This window comes from Triturus cristatus, chromosome 9 (assembly GCF_964204655.1).
Source record: "Triturus cristatus chromosome 9, aTriCri1.1, whole genome shotgun sequence".
Lineage (NCBI taxonomy): Eukaryota > Metazoa > Chordata > Amphibia > Caudata > Salamandridae > Triturus > Triturus cristatus.
In genome coordinates, this window is record NC_140592.1 from 216,501,727 (window position 1) to 216,521,525 (window position 19,799).

The 19,799-nt window shown below is 43.3% G+C and overlaps 1 protein-coding gene across 3 annotated transcripts in view; it reads left to right on the top strand.

The window, feature by feature from the left end:
• Nucleotides 1–746: 746 nt before the first annotated feature.
• Nucleotides 747–19,799, top strand: part of SLC25A26 (solute carrier family 25 member 26) — an 842,602-nt gene continuing 823,549 nt past the window's right edge. For 2 of the 3 annotated variants that reach the window (XM_085624764.1, XM_085624765.1), the window contains exon 1: nucleotides 758–920. In XM_085624764.1, coding sequence (XP_085480890.1) covers nucleotides 888–920 — 33 coding nt within the window. In that variant the 5' untranslated portion in view covers nucleotides 758–887. Of the gene's footprint in view, nucleotides 921–19,799 lie in introns of all 3 variants that reach the window. The other variant, XR_014968508.1, reaches the window with a different exon arrangement.

Below are 19,799 nucleotides of genomic sequence, written 5' to 3' on the forward strand. Positions count from 1 at the left end.
AACAAGGAGTTCCCAAATTCACAGCAAAAATTTACTGAGGATATGAGTCGTTTTCACGTTCAATTACTTGCGATGGAGTGTCCCTAAAAGGGTCTCACTTGAAGTGTGCAATTGTCATACATAAGCACATGCAAAACGAAATGCCACACATTAGCATACTAAAATTAAGGCGTGGGCTCTTTGTCATGCATAAGTGCACCGAAAGCATAAAAAGTTAACAAATTAGCAAACCGAAAATTTGCAAGATATGCGTAACCCAAAGCACTTGTCCTCGGTTCCACAAAGTAAGTATTGTGCAAAACGTTACCAGCTGCAAGGCGAAGACAACACATTGTAGTCCTATTTCTACGTGCATGCTTCAGTTGGCGTGCTTGTGCACAAAACACTGACAATGGTAGCCGCCATCTTACAATGGCGCTGTTTCCGAAATGGAAACAAAATGACAGAAAAAACTGTTCCAATACGCACGGTCTGTTCCTTTAAATTACCTCGCAGTTAGATTAAATACAATGTCAGTGAATGTATTTTCTTACCAGAAAAGAATCATCATTAATGATGTTCTAGTGTGGTATGTGAACTTGATACTCGAAAGGGAATGCGGGCAATACAACGCAGATGGGTGTAGGAATCTGTTAGTAGATAATGAAAGCGACTCCTGCTTAATATATAATTTTGAGAAGGCAGGTTTTAATTTTGGCTATCTTTTTTATGCTGTCTCTTTCTTTATGTGAAGCCGAGCTTGTTTTGGTTCCATTTGACAGGATCGGCGCTTTCATGATAGTAACTTGTGCTTCTCTTCCAACCGCGACCTGGCGGCGCTGAAGGGCGCATGGTGTACTGTAGAGAGTTTGTGGCATGGAGTACTTGGCATATTGATATTCAGCGGGATGGAGCGGCGTGACTTCCTGGTGTCTCTTACCGTGAGTGCTCCTTTATGTATGACACCGCTGCCAACATTTTGTGGGTGCAATTTAGTGTTGTATTTCGCTTTTCCAGAAAGACCGAGACATACCTTTGCTTATTTAGCTTGCATCGTGACAAAATTACCAAGGTAGCATTGCCAGAAGTCGAAAGGTTTGGCCGTTGTAAAGTAAAACAGCGGTTGGCTTTTCGGTGTGGTATTGATTTCTAACTGCCTTTGTTGCGAAGGTATATGGTGGTAGGAAGTGCAGCAATCTGGTGCCTGTGTTCTGGGGGTGGCATACATTTAATGACATACAGCATAGCGTGCTCAATCTCCACTACTGTGATTTTCATCTTCTGAACAGGACTACTGCATTTAGGTATTTTTAATCTGGAATTGCCTGCCTTTAAAGTACACTATCCCCGTTTGTTGGTGTGTTGTCAATAGGAACGCTTACATTTCAGTAATACGCTTCTTAATAACAAGGTCGGACTGAGAACAAAAAACAGCCCGGCCAAAAATGTTAAAACTGTGCAAGCGAGCAACGTGTTATGTCGTTTGTATGGCGCAGCATATCCAGGCGCAATGATGAACTTTCCTAGAATGGTCTGAGAAGCGGTTCTACACAAAATAAAGTGTAATAAAAGGGGGTGAACTTGTGCATTTTACAGTGCAATTTTTCACGTTTATTGCCTAAAAAAGTTAGTATATTATGTGCAGGGAGTTCTGAATGGAAACTAGTAAAATATTGCTTTACTTAGTAGCAACACTACATCAAGGCAGACAATCATATAGCATGTGTCAACAAAAACAATATATGCCAGGTACAAAAATTGGATGTACAGCAGGCAGATATTAGTGCAAGAGGAACAGTAGTGCCTGTCTGATCCATTGTCCCACTGGGTGAATTCTGACCCAATATCATACACCACAAAGAACAGTACCAGTTTAAATTTTGTCAGGAAAATGGCTACAGTCAAAAGATCACTGACGTGCAACAAGGTCAGTGTTATTCATTGTACCAGGAAGCAACTAAATGTGTTAAGGGCTATTTTCTGCTAGGAATGTTGATCATCAGTATGTTAAGGCGGTGCAGGCTATTTATTAAATATGATGGTCATGCACTAAAAATTTGAGTTTTGTATGTATCTGACATTTTTATAGCATGAACATAATTCAATAAGTGGGAAGAGAGGTGGCTGTTTTTTAAGTTGTTGATTTATATTATTGTGTTCTTTAAAGGGGTGCGTCTTCAACTCTAAATTGGAACAGTCTTGGTTTGATCCTGATGTATACATCTGTTCCAGATCCTGGGTGCATTGATGGAAAAGGCTCGCTGCCTTGTTTTTTCTTTTTTTTACACTTCTTAGACTGCAGTCTGATGGTACCCTTGTTGCAAGTGTGCTGAAAACAACCAAAGATAGTGCGCTTGTCTGCGAGATAACCGGGGTGCTCGTCTTGAGGGCTTTGTACATGATGTAATGGGTTTTGATGACGATGAAGGCTGGAAAGGGGAGCCAATTGAGTTCCATCAGCGTGGGGGTGATGTAATCATAGTTCTTCATGCCCTGTTTTTTTTTTCACTGAGTTTTATATAGCTCGAACTTGACCTGGTATCGGGTATCCGAGCGCCTTACATAGCACCAGTTGCGTTACATGAGGACACACATTCGTTTTTTGTTAGGCACGGGGAGATAAAGTGATTTGCCCAGAATCACAGGATGTTCAGCGTCATTACCGAGACTCAAACCCAGTTCCCCAGGTCTGAGGTCGAGCGCCCTAGCCGTTAGGCCAACTCCTCTCTTTTGGTCCATTGAAGTAACTTGGTCGTCATGGCTCTCCCGAACAGCAAGGTTGCAAGGCTTTCACCTGTGGTTAAGTGAGAGGTTGAATGGTAAGCTCAAAGAGTGGAATTTTAGGCCACTTTAGGGTTGAGCTTTTCTAGCTGGACTGCTTTCTTTAGAGTACTCCTGAAACTTTCGACAAGGCCTGTTCCATTCTGATGCTTGGAGTCTCACAGGGAGAAACCAGGGGCTTGGTAGGTCCAGCATACAGGCCCCAGGGGCACTGGTAAAGAAAAGAGGATATGCTGTTCCCAAAGGGGGCGGGTTGAGAGATGTGACAGGCCACGTCAGTAATGTCAGTTACAGACAGATGCTAGATAGGACAAGATAGTGTGTGCTCGTCCAGGGATAGCTCCATTAAGGAGCAAGGGCCCTCACACACCATGAGGGGTGTCATGCTTCATCATAGAGCAGCTCCTCGTTGGGCTGGCGCTGCAATGCCAAACGGGCCCCACAGGGGGACTCTTTGCCGGAGGTCTTCTTGGTTTACCGTCATGAAGCTAAATTATGTAACTTGAGGGTGCCTATGTGTAGTGAGTAGAAATGGGATTGTGTGCGTGTGGTTTAAAAATGGCGCCTGGATTCTCCAGAGACAGTTTATTCGAGGAGTACCTGGGCCATGAGTAAAAACAGACTTAGGAGCCGTAGACTGAGGTGGGAGGATTAAACCCGTCTCCTTTCCAAGGTTTTAGTGAGTTGTGCAAGGGGTCGACATGTTTCATGCCTTATTCAGTCCGTAAGGATCTAGGCATTTCTTCAGGACCTGTTTATCCTCATCCACTCTCAGGGGGCGGCAAGTGAGGATTAGCCAAAAGGAGCAAAGAGTCACGTCCCCTCAAGTCAGAATTCCACAGTATTCCTAATGTGTGGTTAAAATAAGAGGTACAATTATACCTTCTGGAAGATCGTGCACCTAAAAGAGAATCGGTCGAAAACAGTAAGCAGCAGGACATGGCCTGGTTCACACTGGAAAAGTAACCATGAGGTCATGGAAGGGGAAGTAGGCACATGAGCACCTAAGCGGGATAGGAGAAAATAGGCAAGCTATCACCTAGAGAGGTTAGATTAAAATCACACATTGGTCATGGTAAAGTGTTGTCATAAAGGAAAAAAAATATTTCTAAAGGCCTGAAAGATCCACTTACGAATAAGTAATTACATAACCAACACATGCATCATCATCGTGAGTGTGTGGCGAGGCCACGTGGTGATGCTTCTGTCACGGGGCAATGTACCAGGGGAGTGGGTGTACACCCCCCGTGACTCTGTACCTTAGCATGTATCCTATGCAGTCTCTGCCACCAGTGAACTCACCTAAATAGGGGGGTTGTTCTGCCCCAACAGAGACAGGCCGGGATGCTCCCTGGCATTGCGAGAAAGACCAATCTGCAAATGTAAATGTCCAGAGAACCAATTCCAATTGTAACACTCGCAATTGTGTATATATGATCACATGCCCGCTGTAGTACAGAGAATGAATGAGACACTATAGCTAGTCGGATAGGGGTTCCGGGCACTAAGGTGGGCGGCTGGTACATCACTGTACACTGAGGTCCTGGTTTCTTGCGCGTAGTTCTGTATATGTGCAGAATCCCTGCAACAGAAACTCCGAGGAAGATGGTCCTGAGAAATCTGAAGCGAGGTTCTCAGAGGTTGAAAGAACAGCACCTGTTGAAATATAGTTAAGATGATGCAGGCAAAGCTGGAGCCATTAAGAGGGTGGAAAAAAAGGATCTTATTAAACACAGTTAAGGCGAGATAATACTCGCCTCCATGTTTTTAATAAAATTAAGACTTTCCGTCTTAAATGACTAGGAAAATCTACATTGTATTGCAAGTCCGGAGGCTCCTATTATGCTGATTTAAAGCAAGTCAGTGACAACAGAAGCAGCATTGTGAACAGGTTTATAATAAAAAGTGCGAAACACCGATTCATCAGCCGATCTGAGAATGTCCTCTAGCCGTGAACCAGCCCAAAAAGCAGAAGAGGCCATAGCGCCCCTGGAAGAGTGAGCTCCAAAAAAGGAGGTATTGATACCAGCAAGGGACATAATCCATCTGATTCAACGAGCAAGAGTGGGCGAGGAAACTGGATTGTGAGGTTTCCTGAAGAAAATGAGCAGGTGAGACTGAGAGGACGTTCTAAGATCGACTGTTTGGGACTCATAGACTTTAAGACGCTGTCCAATACAGAGCTTTGGTTAAGCTGGAAAGTAAGGGTAAAAAACAGAGGTTAAGTTTGTTTTAGTATGCCTGTGGACTGAGAAAAAGACACCTGTGGGGGGTAAATTGTCAAGAATTCATATTTAATGCTCTGATGTCAGAAATACATTTAATAGAAACAAGGAATAACAGCATAGTAAGCTTTTCAGATAACATTTTGAGAGAAAGGACCGAATTATCAGGCTAAGCTTCAAAACAACAGAAACATCCCAAAGTTTACTGTATTTGGGAACGGGGGGTTTAGAAAATGTTACTCCCTTTAACAGGCGACAAAGGAGCAGGTGCTCTCCCATTGGTTTTCCATTGATGTAAGGATGAGACATGAAAATGGATGATCTGTACAAATTAATGGTACAGTAAGACTTAACTGCTGAAACTTCGGATGCCAAGATGTTTACTATATAGACTATATCTGCTGAAAAGGAATTAATAGATGTTCCCAAACACCAGCTTGCCCAAAGAGATCAGGCTGATTTGTAGTCTTTAGAAGTACCTCGGGCCCAGGAGTTGTTGATTATAGGCTGAAGCTTCTGATGAAATGAAAGAGCAAGACTGGGAGTTCCTCAATTTTCCAAGCTCAAAGAAAGCGGAAGTTGTCTAGTACTGGACTGTGAGGTTGTCCCAGAGGGTTCAACAGAAGATTGGGAAAGGAAGGGAGAAGGACCGGAAAGTCTATCGCCAATTCCAAATGGGAGGAGGGGGGGGGGCAGAACCATACCTGGGATTGTCAAAAGGGGGCTAATAGGACTAAAGTGGCCCTTTGACGTTGAATTTGGGCTAAGACTCTGTTTATCATTATGAAAGGGGGAAAAGCATAATTGAGGAAAAGTGTCCTGTCTTGTAAGAAGGCATCTGTCGCTAAGGCCAGGGGGTCTGGACGCCGACTGAAAAAACATGGAAGATGGGAATTTAGTCTTGAGGCGAATAAGTTGATCTGAAAAGGACCTCATTTGCGAGAGAGAGCGTTGAAGACTCTGGTGTTAAGTCTCCAATCGCTGGAATCGGGAAGATGACGAGAGTGCTATTCTGGCACTGAATTGAGATCTCCTTGAAGATATTCTGCACAAACAGAGATGTTGTTGTGAACACCGAAATTCCAAAAGCTTTTTACTAACTCTGCGAGGGGCTTTGACCCAGTGTCCCTTAAACGATTGATATACTGGTCTGCAGAAATGTTGTCCATGAGGAGAAGATAGAGCATTGCTCTCTGTTTTTTGCAAGGCTTCTGATTGCAAAGGAGCCTGCAAGCCTCTCTAATCAATAGATATGCAGACTGGACTCCTCTAACAGCCATGAGCCTCCAGTTGAGATTGGTCCACAGCGAGGCCCCAGCCTGTTTGACTTGCATCGGATTTTAATACTAGATCCTGGGCTGACGCAAAGATGTTCCTGCCATTCCAGGCATCAAAATTGTCTATCCACCCCTGAAGTTCTGACCGGGATTCATGATCTAGAAACATGACGTCTATGTAAGCGAGACCCCTTCGCAAATGCTGAATTTTGAGTCGCTGGAGTGCGCGATAATGAAGAGGGCCTGGAAATATAGCTTGAATTGAGAAAGAAAGAAGACCAACGATCCGCGCCAACGATCTGCGGGAAATCTGTTAACCCTGAAGAATTTACAGTGTCTCGCCTTTTATTGCCTTGACTTTTGCCGAAGGAAGATTTTTTATTTTTTTATTTTAAAGGTTTTATATAGCGCTGGCTAGACCCGGAGGTATCAGAGCGCTTTACATGAGTATCAGACCATAGTTGCAGGTTACATCGTTACAAAAAGGTTACACAGTTATTAGAGCATGGTAACATAGTTACATGAAAGGTCGAGACAAACAAGAAGGACATATACGTAAGGGAAAAAGCAGGCAAGGGGAGAGATTCAGGGGAGGGGGTAGGAGCAGGGGAAGTAGACAGAGAATGGAGGAGGGAAAGAGGAGGGGAGGGTGAGAGACACAGCATGGAAAGAGGAGGGGAGGGTGACGGGACACAAACCGGTAGACGAGTCAAAGCTGCGTCCAAAGTCCGGTAAACTGTGGTCCCAGGGGATGTGGTATCATTTCCCTATCTCTGTTGCGAGAGGTTCCCTATACGCAGTAGACTCTCTGAGGGGTCTCTGAGACTCCAAGGCCTACATACTGGATCCTTCCCCAAAAAGGGGAGAGGGAGTGCTTTGGCAAGGGGCGCCATACCATACCTCAACTGTGAGTGGCTCCCTTGGCGCTGTGGACTCTCTCAGCGGGTTCGCTGAGACTCCAGAGTATAAATATTGGATCTTTCCCTCACAAGGGGAGAAGGAGTGCTTAGTCACAGGGCACAAACGGGCAGGGGGCTAGGCGGTGTAGCATGCAAGGGGAGAGATTCAGGGGAGAGGGGATGGGAGCAAAGGAAGTAGACAAAAAAGGAGAGTACTAAATGGGAACAAAAAGCATCAATTTGGGGGACAGACTGTTTTCTCTCTGTGGCCATGAGTTTGCCCCATCTCTAAGGTAAAAGCCTAGCACAGGCCATTCCAGAAGCTTTGCCATCCAGGACATGAAGCACACAGTTAGTAATTAGAGTAAGTACGCTGCACATCAGCAATCCTGATGTTATCATATTAAGTTCTTGGGTGCAGAGGATGATGCTCAGTTCGCCATGTTGTGTTCCCCTGTTGTCGGCACCTGTGAGCCTTTGGAGGGTGAATAGGATCCATGGATTCCAGACTGTGTTAAACTTCTTTGAAGTTCTTCTGCATCAACCTCCCCATCTTGTCCTGCAACAGCAGTGAAGTAACTCCACATAGGATCGCCAGTAGAATATGGGTATCCGGGGTGTGCACCAGGAGGCACGCCTTGTACTGAACCAGACATAGCTTGTCCCATTTGCATCTGCATTCCAGACATCTGTGCAGCACTGTAGCCAGCATACCCTCCGAATCCCTGGTACGCCATGTCAGAGGGAGGCCGGGAAGGACGTACAGAGGGATGAACCGGGGCTTAAAAGGTCGCTGCTACCGCGATGCCTACTATGCCCGCTACTCGCCCCTTGAAATCCAAAAACTCCTCCTACCTAAGATGAAGAGTGGCATTGGAAGAATCGACTAGCAACTCTAGGAATTTCATTTGTCTTGTTGGAGTTAGGACTGCCTTCTCTAGGTTGAGAAGAAAAACAGATTTGTAAGGAGAGAGCAGGTTATGATTAGATGAGAACGGAGAGAGTAAAGATTTTGAGACATTAAGAGGATCTTGTCCAGATAAATAATCAGACTAATTCCCTGAGATCTGAGATAAGTGACAACAGGTTTCATCATCTTGGTAAAACACCAACGAGCCGATGAAATGCCGAAAGGAAGAGGGAGACGTGGTGGGCCTGATCCTGCCTCAGGAATTGAAGGAACTTCCTGGAAGTTTGATAAAAGGGAATGGTAAGGTAAGCATCCTGAAGACCCACCTGACCATCCAATCATGTTGAATTAATGAATCTCAAAGATGAAGAATGGTCTCCAGTTTGAGATGGTGATACACCATGAAGCAATTGAAAAATTTCAGGTTGATGACTGGTCTCATCTTCTTGTTTTTCTTTTGTACTGAGAAAAATGGAAACCTGGAGAATCCGGGATACATGGATGAATTGCTAGTTTTCGCAGAAGGGACTGAACCTCTTGCTCTATCATGTGGGACTTTTTTATGGGTAGAGGAGGAGTTTCCGACTGGGAAGGTGCTGCGTAAAGCTCTATAGCATCTGCTAGTAAAGGGAAAAAAGAACAAGACGCCATCCCACGGGAGGATGGCCAGAAAAAAGGCTTATCTTGTTGAATGGTTCCTCTGGGGAACTTTTGTCACCAACCTCGATAGCCTCTGCTTCATTGCGGATAGAGCTGAGGTTTATATTCTTTGGGACTGTAGGCAGAGTTACTGGAGAAGGAGCCTCTTTGTCCTTGGAAATGGTCATTACGGCTGGAAAAGCAGCTCCTGCCTCTACCGGCCCTTGAAAAAGCCCGCTGGGAAATACTTTTTTCATAGATTGTTGAGCCTTATAAATGGATGTAAACGTAGTCACATACGTGGAAAGTTCTTTGATAAAAGAATCTCTGAACAACATGCCTTGAGCCTTAACTCCCGGATCTAAGGAGGCAAGATTAGCCAACTTGGGATCTGACTTAAGAAGAAGACACTTCTCCGCTCATGAATGATGGCGGCATTGGCATTGCCCAAAATGCAGAAAGCTCTCTGTATCCATAGGGAAAGTTCTCCGAGACCTACTGTGTCCTTGTCCTTTATAGCAGATTCTGCCAAATCAAAATTGCGAGCCAATGGACCAACAAGATCAAGCAATTTGTCTTGGCATTTAGACCAAGCTTTGTTGACACCCTTCCGCGGGTCCTTGCCAAATTTAGAAAAAAACATTAAGAGGGTAGGATTGATAGCAGGGGTAGATGTAATATTAGAGGACAGAGAAGGTCTAGGGCATTCTGATTTTAGTTTGGCCCTGGTTTGCTTGTCCAAAGGCAAACTACTTGTGGATATAATATAATTTCCAACATGTTCAATAGGAAACCATTCTGTGGAATTTGGATGATGGATGAGACCAGGGTTAAACATGGGGAAGCCCTGAGGATCTAGAATAGTTTGTGCCTCAAAGGGATCAGAAAACAACAATTTAGGTTTTTTTGAAGAAGGTGAAGAGGGATCAAAGACACCCAGTAATTATCATCATTAGTATCTTGGCCACCTAAGTCGTCGTCAGTGTCTAAAATTTGAGAAATTAAGATTTTTGATGACTTCATCTGTATATTTTTTTATTTATTCTTTCACTTAGAAGGTGTCTTAGAATTCCCCTCCTTGTTAGGAGGCCTGTGAGGAGCCACATCCTCAACCATGTGTGAGCGCACCTCACCAGTCACAAGTGCGAATGTTGGGGAAGGAGAAACAGAATGCGCCTTCTGAGACATTGTAGGAAAAACAGAGGTAGCTTTTCTTTTTCTGCTATCCCTTGCCGGATGGGCCATCAGAGGCTTAGACATTATGTTTGCCACAGAATTTTCAATGTTTTTGGTCACCACCACAAAAGGCCCCCCACCCCAGACTGTTTCTCTCACCATTCGTTGTCTGAACAAATCTGACAAGCATCTATCAATCACTCTGAGGCATATAGCTTCCTCGTCATTAAATTAATTTATCATACAGTGCTAGAGCATATCCCATCTCTCCACAAATTCGTCAATGGTCTCACCGGCTTTCTGTCATTATCTACATTTGGCATTGGCTTGAACTTGAGATTCAAGGCTGCTTTGATTTGACTGTCAGCTCGTCCCATTTTTTTATGACTTCTTTCACACCTTCACCAGCAAGATTCTTAAGGTACTTCATAATCTTCTTGTTGTCTCCTCCTTCAATTGCATAAATTAAATCATCAAATATCACTATCCATCTGTCACCAATAGTCAACATTTTGCCACTCTCGAATAGCGGTGGTGGTTTCAAGAAGGCAGCAGCATTGTAACCAATGGTGAAACTTACTGACGTGGAGAGTATAGTTTTCTCCGACCCTGCCTGGTGATCTTGTTTATGCAAAACATGTCTGAGGCCTTGCAACATGGGACCCCTTTCTTGGTCTCCATTCGAGAAGCAAACTGTCATTCTGACGCTGCTCCCAGCTTTCTGCACTTCAGAAACCTTTGGAGTTGTTCTGAGCCTCACTCAGCGGCGTTGAGGTGCCGCTTCAAATATAGATGGCTCAGCAAGCACAACCCGGTTGCTTTCTCTGGGGGTAACTCACTCCAGCCTATGATGGCTCTATTTATTTAGTACTGGTAAGCAAATGACTGTTTCTTGTGTCACTTTGCCTTTAAGCATTTCTTTGTACTGTCTGACACCTGGATGATCTCTGCCTCCCAGCGCTCCTGTTCGTAGTGTTATCTTGCACTTTTTGGCTCTTTCAAAACCTAGTTGCAGCAGCCTATAGTGTTATCACTGAGTATGAATGTATTGCATTGAGTTGCGTGGTAGCGCAGTTCTTCTTTGTGCTGCCTTCTCCAGCTGGTTTTCAGCCACCTATGTTTAGACTTCTCAGTGAAGCTTTCATTAACTTCAAATGCTTTATACAGAATTCGTGCTGCGCTTTGACTCCACATATGGCATACGTCGCTGCCGCACTTCGATGGAGGCTCACGTATGAGCAGTTTGCTGGACCACATGGAACTCTTGGGGAGAACACCGTCGATCTTCAGGTTGCTAATCCCCTATCTCATTGCCAGCTGTAATGGTCTCCCCAGGCCGGGTACTTGCCAATGACCACGCCACACATGGACCTTAGTATAACACTTCTTTATGCTGCTGTGTGTAACCGCGAACTCCACATTTTAAACCTGTATTCAATTCACTATGCGCTAATGCTTACGTCACAGTTCTACAAAGCCCATCAGGAGCCACAAAGGTTCCGTCATTACAAACTCATACAACACTACAAGAGCCATCAAACTCCGCTCGGACTCTAAAATAACAGCCTACATCAAGTGCTGAAAACCCGAGAAATTAGGGATAAGAAATGTCAAAACCCATAAAAAATTCAACAACCACCAAAAATGGTAATCCTGTCCCTGCCATGTAGAGAGGACACAATGCATCACTATTGCCGAAAATAATCATTCAACTTGTAACCCTGTAACGAAGACTTCCACTGTGCAAAAAAACTCACTCAATCTCATAGTGAAAAAAATGTGTTCTAATCATACGTTTAATTACAGCATTAATTCTATCTTTTCCTGACAAGTGTTGTAATTTAAGAATATTATCTATTGTTTTGTTGCAAAATTGTAACCTTATTTAGGGTTATCATTTGTCTGTGCATTTTGGAAGTCGATTCCTTCATCAGAAACATTTCCCTCACCAACAGACTTTGTCTATGGGGAAAGCATAACTAAAATATTGAACCTAAAATTTTTGGGTTGGCGTAAAGAGGGCTTTAGCTGTCTTCGCAGTCTCGTGCAATCTTCAAAATTAATACATTATACTCAGAGCCACTGGAATGATGCGATTGTGTGTCCGCAACAATTTTTGTATAATTATACATTTGCCGCAAAATCCATCATCTGCGGCTTTGAACAAAAAATACATTTTGTTTCTAGATCAAACTGTTCCAAAGTTAGTAATAATGCAGTGGCGTGTTGCAGCACTGTGGAGGCCCTTCTCAAACCATGCCTGCTTGGCTTTCTGTTGCTTATTGCTATATTTGGATGTTAAACTGGTAATAGTGAGGTGCAACCAATGCCCAGACAGTGTTACCTAGTTTAAAAATGACGAAAGCATGAAGTAATACCGTTACAAAATGTGGTGCATTTTAACTCATAATTTGGCTTTTCTTGCCACATAATTTACTTAATCCTAACGCATAGTTCCAATGGCCCAGATTATACCTCAGTCATACATAGAGTAAGGGACTTTAGGTCAGATGCCTTTTGTAATTCACTTGAAGGCGTGTCACCCAAAAGTTGATTTAGCTGCCTGAAGCAAGCATACAGAGTGGGAATAGGCCCCTTCCTTCATCTTATTGTTTTCATGGCCGTGTGAGTTGCATTTCAAATTGACACCCATAAAATCATTCTATAGTTTGAGTGTCACTTAAGTTGAGTGGCTTCGTTTTGCATGGAGGGTGGGATTTGATTGGGCATCTAGGGGGTGTTACTGCTGTGGGTTGTTGGAGCGGTTTTCTTCCAGAAAACATTACTGTATGCAAGTATCTACACCATGCTCTTTTGCAATCAGAATTATACATACAATGATTTCCGTGGTAAAATGGTGACTTTTGTGGCGATGTGTTTTCTGAATGTTGTTTTAGTTTTATCATTTGTTTTTCGTGGTTTGCTTCTATGAGTAGTTTCATTCAGTGCTTGATGTCTTTTTGAATAGCATCTGCAAAGGTCTAATGTGGCATTTGCTCTTAACGTGGAAAAAATAATATTAAACATGAAGCAGTGAACGAGACTAAGGCCATATATGGATACTTGTAAAACAACTTAACTGCATTATATGCTGTGAACGTTGTTAATATTAACACATTAGTAAGAATAAATGCTTATAAATCTTAGACAAATTGTTTTGAAATGTTTATAGAAGTGTGGACACATGCCATATCTTTTTGTACTACATGCATGCTCATCCGCTCTGCACTAATGTTTGTGCGCAGGTCAGTCGGCCATACTGATGTATAGTGTTGGTTTTCTTTTTAGGTCTCAGCTAGACAGTGCTTGCGCTTTCTCTTTGAGACATGTTGGAAATACTTTTTGGGTGGGCTTCGGCCCACCCACAGGCTTCCCATTTGCTGGCTCCATCATCGCTCACCAATTTTTTCTCCCCATTTGTCCATGGCATGCATGCATCATGCCTCTTCCTGTGTTTAGCCCTCCCTGAGAGCAGGGACCAATTACTATATCAATCCTCTGGCCCCGTTTTAGCATCTGTTTTAAGAACTCCTTTTTTCTTTGTTGAAAAGCAATTCACACCATGTGTCCTGTTTTCTCTCGCTCCGCTCCATTTCTGTAAACAGGCTTGTAAATCTTGTTCTTATCTTGTCACATTTGCAGAACATTCAAAGATCAAGATCAAATGTCAGATGCTGTTATCAGAGGGCTCCTGTTCCTTGCTCCCACCCCCTTCCTCATTGCTGCTTGTTTATTTGGTTAAGAGCACTTCACACGAGTGCTTGTGTTTTCACTCCAAGCTCCGTTTCTATGAGAGGATTTTTAATTGATGTCCCAGTGTCTGTTCCCACACCCCTCCCTCATCGCTGGTTGTTATTTTATTGGCAAAGCATTGGCATCAAGCATTGCCAAACAGAAAAGGAAACCGCTGGCTTAATGAAAGTGCAGGGATGTGGAATTCCGCTAGCCTGACGCCCAGGACATTTCGTTTGGGGACAAGGGCAACAAGTTTTCATGTGTATTTTTGTCCTTGGGACAAGTAGGCCCAACCCCATGCAGCACAAACCCTTTGGCTGTCAGTCTGCAGTACCACGTTATGGATCAGGGAAGGGCACTGTCTGTAGTTAAGGTAGCATTTTTGCCCATATGATAATGCTGTTCAAACTTGCATTTATGGTTCATTAATTGAAAGCCTTTATTATTAGGGTGAGTGCTCTAAGTAAATGTTGTAAGCTTCGACTTAACTACTGACAGTGGTTCCAGTATAAAAATGTGCACACACGTTTTCAAAGTTTAGCAATATGAAGCTATGTATAATGCTCTCTGATTTGATGCAAATATTTGCAGAAGCTTGAAAGCAAGATTGATGATTATTTGCTTTCAAAATAAAATGTTCATAAACAAATGAAAGTAGGAAAAAAACATTTTGCTAAACTACTTTAACATTTCAGGTACCATTTCTTTGCAGCATCATTTAGTAACATGTGTTGATATATGCTAGTATTTCCCAAAATATTCATGATGAAAAATCAGTGTAACCTATTTCATTAAGATCATGGGAAACAAAAATAAACAAGCATTGGAAAAGCCAGTAAGTCTGAAATTGCTGGTCCGTTTTAGTTTTGTCAATGTGTGACTTGTTTTAGCATGGTTTTTGTAAAACCATATTGGTGTGGGAGCTGCCGGGCCCTCACCATTATAACAAACCTTGGCAGAAGCAAAAATAGTTTTTTGGTCTCAAGGCGCACAACGCCACAGTAGTTACTGGCATTGAATAAAACTACTTTGTTTGCCGATATGCTCCTTGTGAAAGAGCAGACTGCTGTCACTCACAGTGCAGCCAGCTGATACAGAGAGAGAGACAGAATTTTAATAAACACAAAAGGTCACGGTTAACGCCTGACCAAATTAGGGGCTTAATTATTAAAGAAAGTCTAAAAAATGTACCCATGGTATATGTCCTTGCATTGAGGGCAGCTATACTGCTTTTGTGAATTCCCAAGAATTTACAGTTGTGGGACAAGAAATAGTACTCCTAGAAAATATTTGTGAACTGCATTTTCGCATGAGCAAATATGCATGTGTAGGGCTGAGTGGTTGCAAGTTCACTTTCTCTCCATCCACTTTTTTTTCCCAACTCTGGAAGAAGAGAACCATTGTCATGAGTACATTTCCAACATTTCTCAGTATGGGAAAAGATTAGAAAGAGTTGTTGAAAACCCTTAAAACATGCAAGTTAGTAGTTTTGCACAGACTCAAAAGGGCATTCTAACCCTGGAACAATTTCTTACCACTACCCTTAGCCCCAGTATGTAGATCTGCCGAAACGTAGCAACAGAAGGGGATTGCAAGTATTCAAACACTACTGTAATATGAGCCCTGGCATAATCAGAGAGGCTGTTTCAGAGCTCTTATAAATGAGATTTTGCCATAATTTGTCGATGCACACCATGCCAACAAAGGGGCAAATGGATTTTGTTACAGGACAAGTAGATTTATAACCTGCCCCATGGAAAAGTTGAGATTTTATTAAATTCCACACCCCTGAAGAGTTATGCTTTTTCAGAGTGTCCGTGCTTTACTCATACTTATTTATACGTACCAAAGAATAACAGTGACACTATGTGGCTAGTTGTTGTAGGATTAGTGTTATCTGTGAAGTTAGATATCCAGTTTAACAAAGGAAGTAGCTTGCCGACACAGTGGCTGATGTACGAATTGCGTATTTCCTAAGTTGTGATCCTTCCTTCTTTTCCAAAGGAACGATGGTCAACAAAATGACACCAGCTGAGTCTGTGGTACAATGAATGGTTGGCTCGCACCCCCTCATAGCTATCTGAGGCACTATTGTGCTAGGAGGAGCAGCATGGCACCCTATGTGCAAATCCCTGGATGTGGTCTGACCTCACAGAGAGTGCTGCTTCTGTGCCCATGGGTGGCGTGTTCAGCAGCCCTGGCACCTTGGGCCCGTCCCCCTCCACCAAGCAGCATTATATGTCTGTACCTGGCTTCAGGGCACTGAATTGGTTCACTCTGTCAGTGCTTGAAACATAAGAGGCTAGCAAGCAAATATAGGACTACTCTCGTGCCACAAATCAAATATTTTCTCAGCAATGCACACATCCGTTCATTAAAAAGTTAGAAATGGAAAACCTGCTGTGGAAAACGTTTTTTCTCTTTGTCTGGTAACTTTTGTTTCTATCAATTGTTACAATCCGGCTTGCCATGTTAAAAAATAAAGGGAACTTAAGCTATACTCAGCCACTCAAAATTGTAAAAAGAGCAGCAAAGTATGTCGACATCATTAGTGACACCTTCTGTCTGTTCCACCTTTCACCCAAAAGCACAGTGCATTCTGGGGCATGCAGTTTTCCATTCTATTTGTACATGTGGGTTAAAAAACAGCGTGAGGAATACATGATGTTGGCAAGATATAGAGGTGCTTCCTTCCACTTCAATTGTCTGGTATTTGGTGGCACTTCTAAGCTGTTGAATAAACAACTTAACCAACCGCAATAATAAATTGTTCAAACTATACGTATACTTCAATTAAAATGTTGATGCTCTTTCCGGATGCTTTCTTCTCATGAGTGATTTGTAGTGCTGCAAGTTATCAGAGGGTGAACTTTCTCTTAATAAGACCTTAATCTTGAGAGACCTTAGTGGGAAACTGATGGACTATCGATTTAAAACTGCGATCATATGTTTGTACGTTCCATTGAAAGAAAGGGAGCACTGCCAAATTGCATGTCTAGTGTCTACTAGCTACTCTGAAGATGGCTATGTCACTTTAATTCAATAACTAATTTCTAAAAATACATGCAGATAAGCCAATGAAGAGTGGAGTTGTTTGTTCAGTGCATTTCAATTGTAAGACTATGTTTGTGGCTGTAGACTTTTGCTCTGGGTTGCGTCTGATTAAGCGAGATTTAATCCTGACAGCACTCGGGGTTGACCATCTCACTCCATGTCACTACGGACATGGTTTCCAGCCCCGGACTTTTGTGTGATTACCTACTGCATTCTTGGTGTTGTAATGTAATGTAATGTAATCAGCATTTATAGAGCGCACTGTGACCCTATGGGTATCCTGGCGCTTGCACACGTGAACTAGATTAAGAGCATGGTGGGTATGTAGCCAGAGAGTAAAAAATATCACAACTTATATCCTAGGAAACAGCCAAGTGTTTAATCTCTTTCTGAACTGTAACAAATTTCCCATCTGCCTAAGTTTGGCTGGGAGTTTGTTCCAGGCCGACGCAGCCGCATTACTAAAAGCCCTACCTCTTGATTTAGCTTTCCTAAACCTGGACACTCTCACCAGTTTAGCTGAGGTGGAACGGCGATTGCGCGATGCAACATACCACTCAAATCTACTCCGCAGTGGCTTAGGCCCAAGGCCATGCAGAGCCTTGAAGACTATGCAGAGGGATTTAAACTCTATCCTCTGCATTACTGGGAGCCAATGAAGCTCAAGAAGAGCCTGAGATGCCGATGATTGACGTGGTCTCCTTAGAGCTAACTTGGCTGCCATCGACTGGATTCTCTGGAGTCTTTCAATCAAATATTTGGGAGACTCCAGCAGCAGTGCATTACAGTAATCCAGTCGACTGCTCCCTACCACCAGTGATCTTGCCTGTGTGGGAAGCAGCAGGAGGTTCCCTCGAAACACTCTAATCAGAGCGAAGCAGCTACCAACTGTTATAGTTACTAGGGGCTCTAAATTTAGATTGCAATCCAAGCTGACTGCTAAATTACGTACTACTTTGGCAGGGATCAGTGGTGCTGTCACCAGAAGTAGCCAAAACCCAGTTGGTAATGGAAGGGGATTCTTCCCGGCTGGACAACACAAAATCTCGTTTTTTTCCCCATTGAATTGTAAATAGTTATTTCGTAACCATAAGGCAGTATCTTGCAGACAGTCGTGAAATTTTTCCTGTGAAAGTGAGTGGTGGCCTTCTAATGACAGAATCAATTGAGTGTCATCAGCGTAATTCACAAGACTGATATTATGTTATTTGATGATAGCAACCAGAGGTCTCATATAAACATGAAATTAGATTGGACTAATAGCACACCCCTGTGGCACACCATGCTGGACGTTCATGAATTGTGATTGGTACGGAGGGAGTGCAACCGCCTGTTGTCTGTCAGAAAGAAGCCCCTCCAATGCCAAGCTTCCAACTCCAGCTCCTGCGAGCCTGGCCAGTAGTATCTCATGGCTGACCTTATCAAATGTGGCGGAGAGGTCTAGCAAAATCAGAATTGCTGATTGTCCCCTGTCCGCCTGCATTCAAAGATCGTCCAATACGGTCACTAAGGCCGTCTCCGTCCCATGTCCTGGGCGGAAACCAAATTGCACATCCTCCAGTCCCTCGTTAGCTTAAAAAAACTGGGACAGTGCTTGTAGTCTTGATTTGCAGCCCATAACCTAATAAAACTAACACACCTAACACTAGTTATTTGCAAGTGAAAAGCCCGGTTCTAATAACAGTGTCTGTAATGACATGGAGTGAGGTAGTCATCCTGGCACTCACTTATTACTTGCAGTGCTCAAAACCCTCCCAGAGTATTTGTTTTATACTACCACTGACACTCCGCTATCACGGACTAGCAGTCGTACACACTACAACGTGCAGTCTCCCACCCCTAACCAAGTAACAGCCGTAATCTATCAACAGAACTCTTAAAAACACACCCTGAGTAGCAATTACACAGGACCGAGAGCACTCTCACTCGTCCAATATCACTAAACACCTTCGCAAAGCCAATAGGTCCCAAAGACGAGACATATTGATTGTGCCAAAGCTTGTTTCACATTGCCATTGTTTGTTGACCGAAAACAATCAGACCAGTAATGGAAAGCAGACAATGACATAGTCTGTCACAAATTGCTCTATAAAGAACAGCACTGCAGAGTGGGCGAAAGTACATGGAGTTGTAAAGTGAATGTGTCTCTGCGTTACTCTGAACTTTTTCAATCAATTTTTATACAGTATCTGTGCAGATATTCCTATTAACAACTTTAACCACAAATGCTGCAGTAAATGTCCGGTATGCTTTTATTCACTTCTCTAATTTATGCCACAAAAGCCGTTTTTTGGTTTGGCCTAGAAATCACTTTATATGTTTGGCAGTCTCATGTAATCACGAAAATACCATAAATTAATGCATAAATATAAACACTTTGTGTGAGCCCCCTACTGCCAAAGGTTAGTAGGAGTGTCAATCTCATATCCATTCACCCCACAGAACTGCATTTATACAATGGGGCAGTGGATCAGCCACTGGCTTTCTGCAGGTATCTCATTTGCATTTTGACTCCACTCTCGTGATTGCTATTTGTTTTTTGATGTGTCAAACACCTGAGTGATGGCATTTTGTTGCGTTGCCCCCTGTCTCCACTCCGGTATAGCTGGTCCACGTACCTGCAGGCTAAACAGTCCCTCTATCTGGTTCCATGGAGCTATTGGTGGCGTTGTTCTTGGTACCTACCTTATTGCTAGATGTGCTCTAAAGCTGGCCATGGTGACAGAGAGTGCTGGGGACACAGTGGGCATTTCGTCCCTCCCTCGATACTAGTGGCAATGTTGATTCTTCTGTTAGAAGCACTCTTTGCCTTGGCATTGTATGGAGGGAGTCGCTGCATATACAGGCCTTAGTGGCACTCCTTCATCTAACACAATTCCATGAAGTCTTGCACATCTTGATCACTACAGCGCACAGTTTGAGGCTCATTGCGGCTTACCCCCACTTCTGCATCCGCAGCTAATGGAGGTGGTCAGCAGCAAGGTCCATGGAAAAATTGGAGGCATGGAATGGGCCAGGAAAGGTGGACCGGTGACTTAATTGTTTGGATATTGCTTAAAAAAACAACAGTTCCGAGACCTTCTAAGAGGGTAGCTAAATTTCCAGTGCAGGGCTGTGGAAGTTA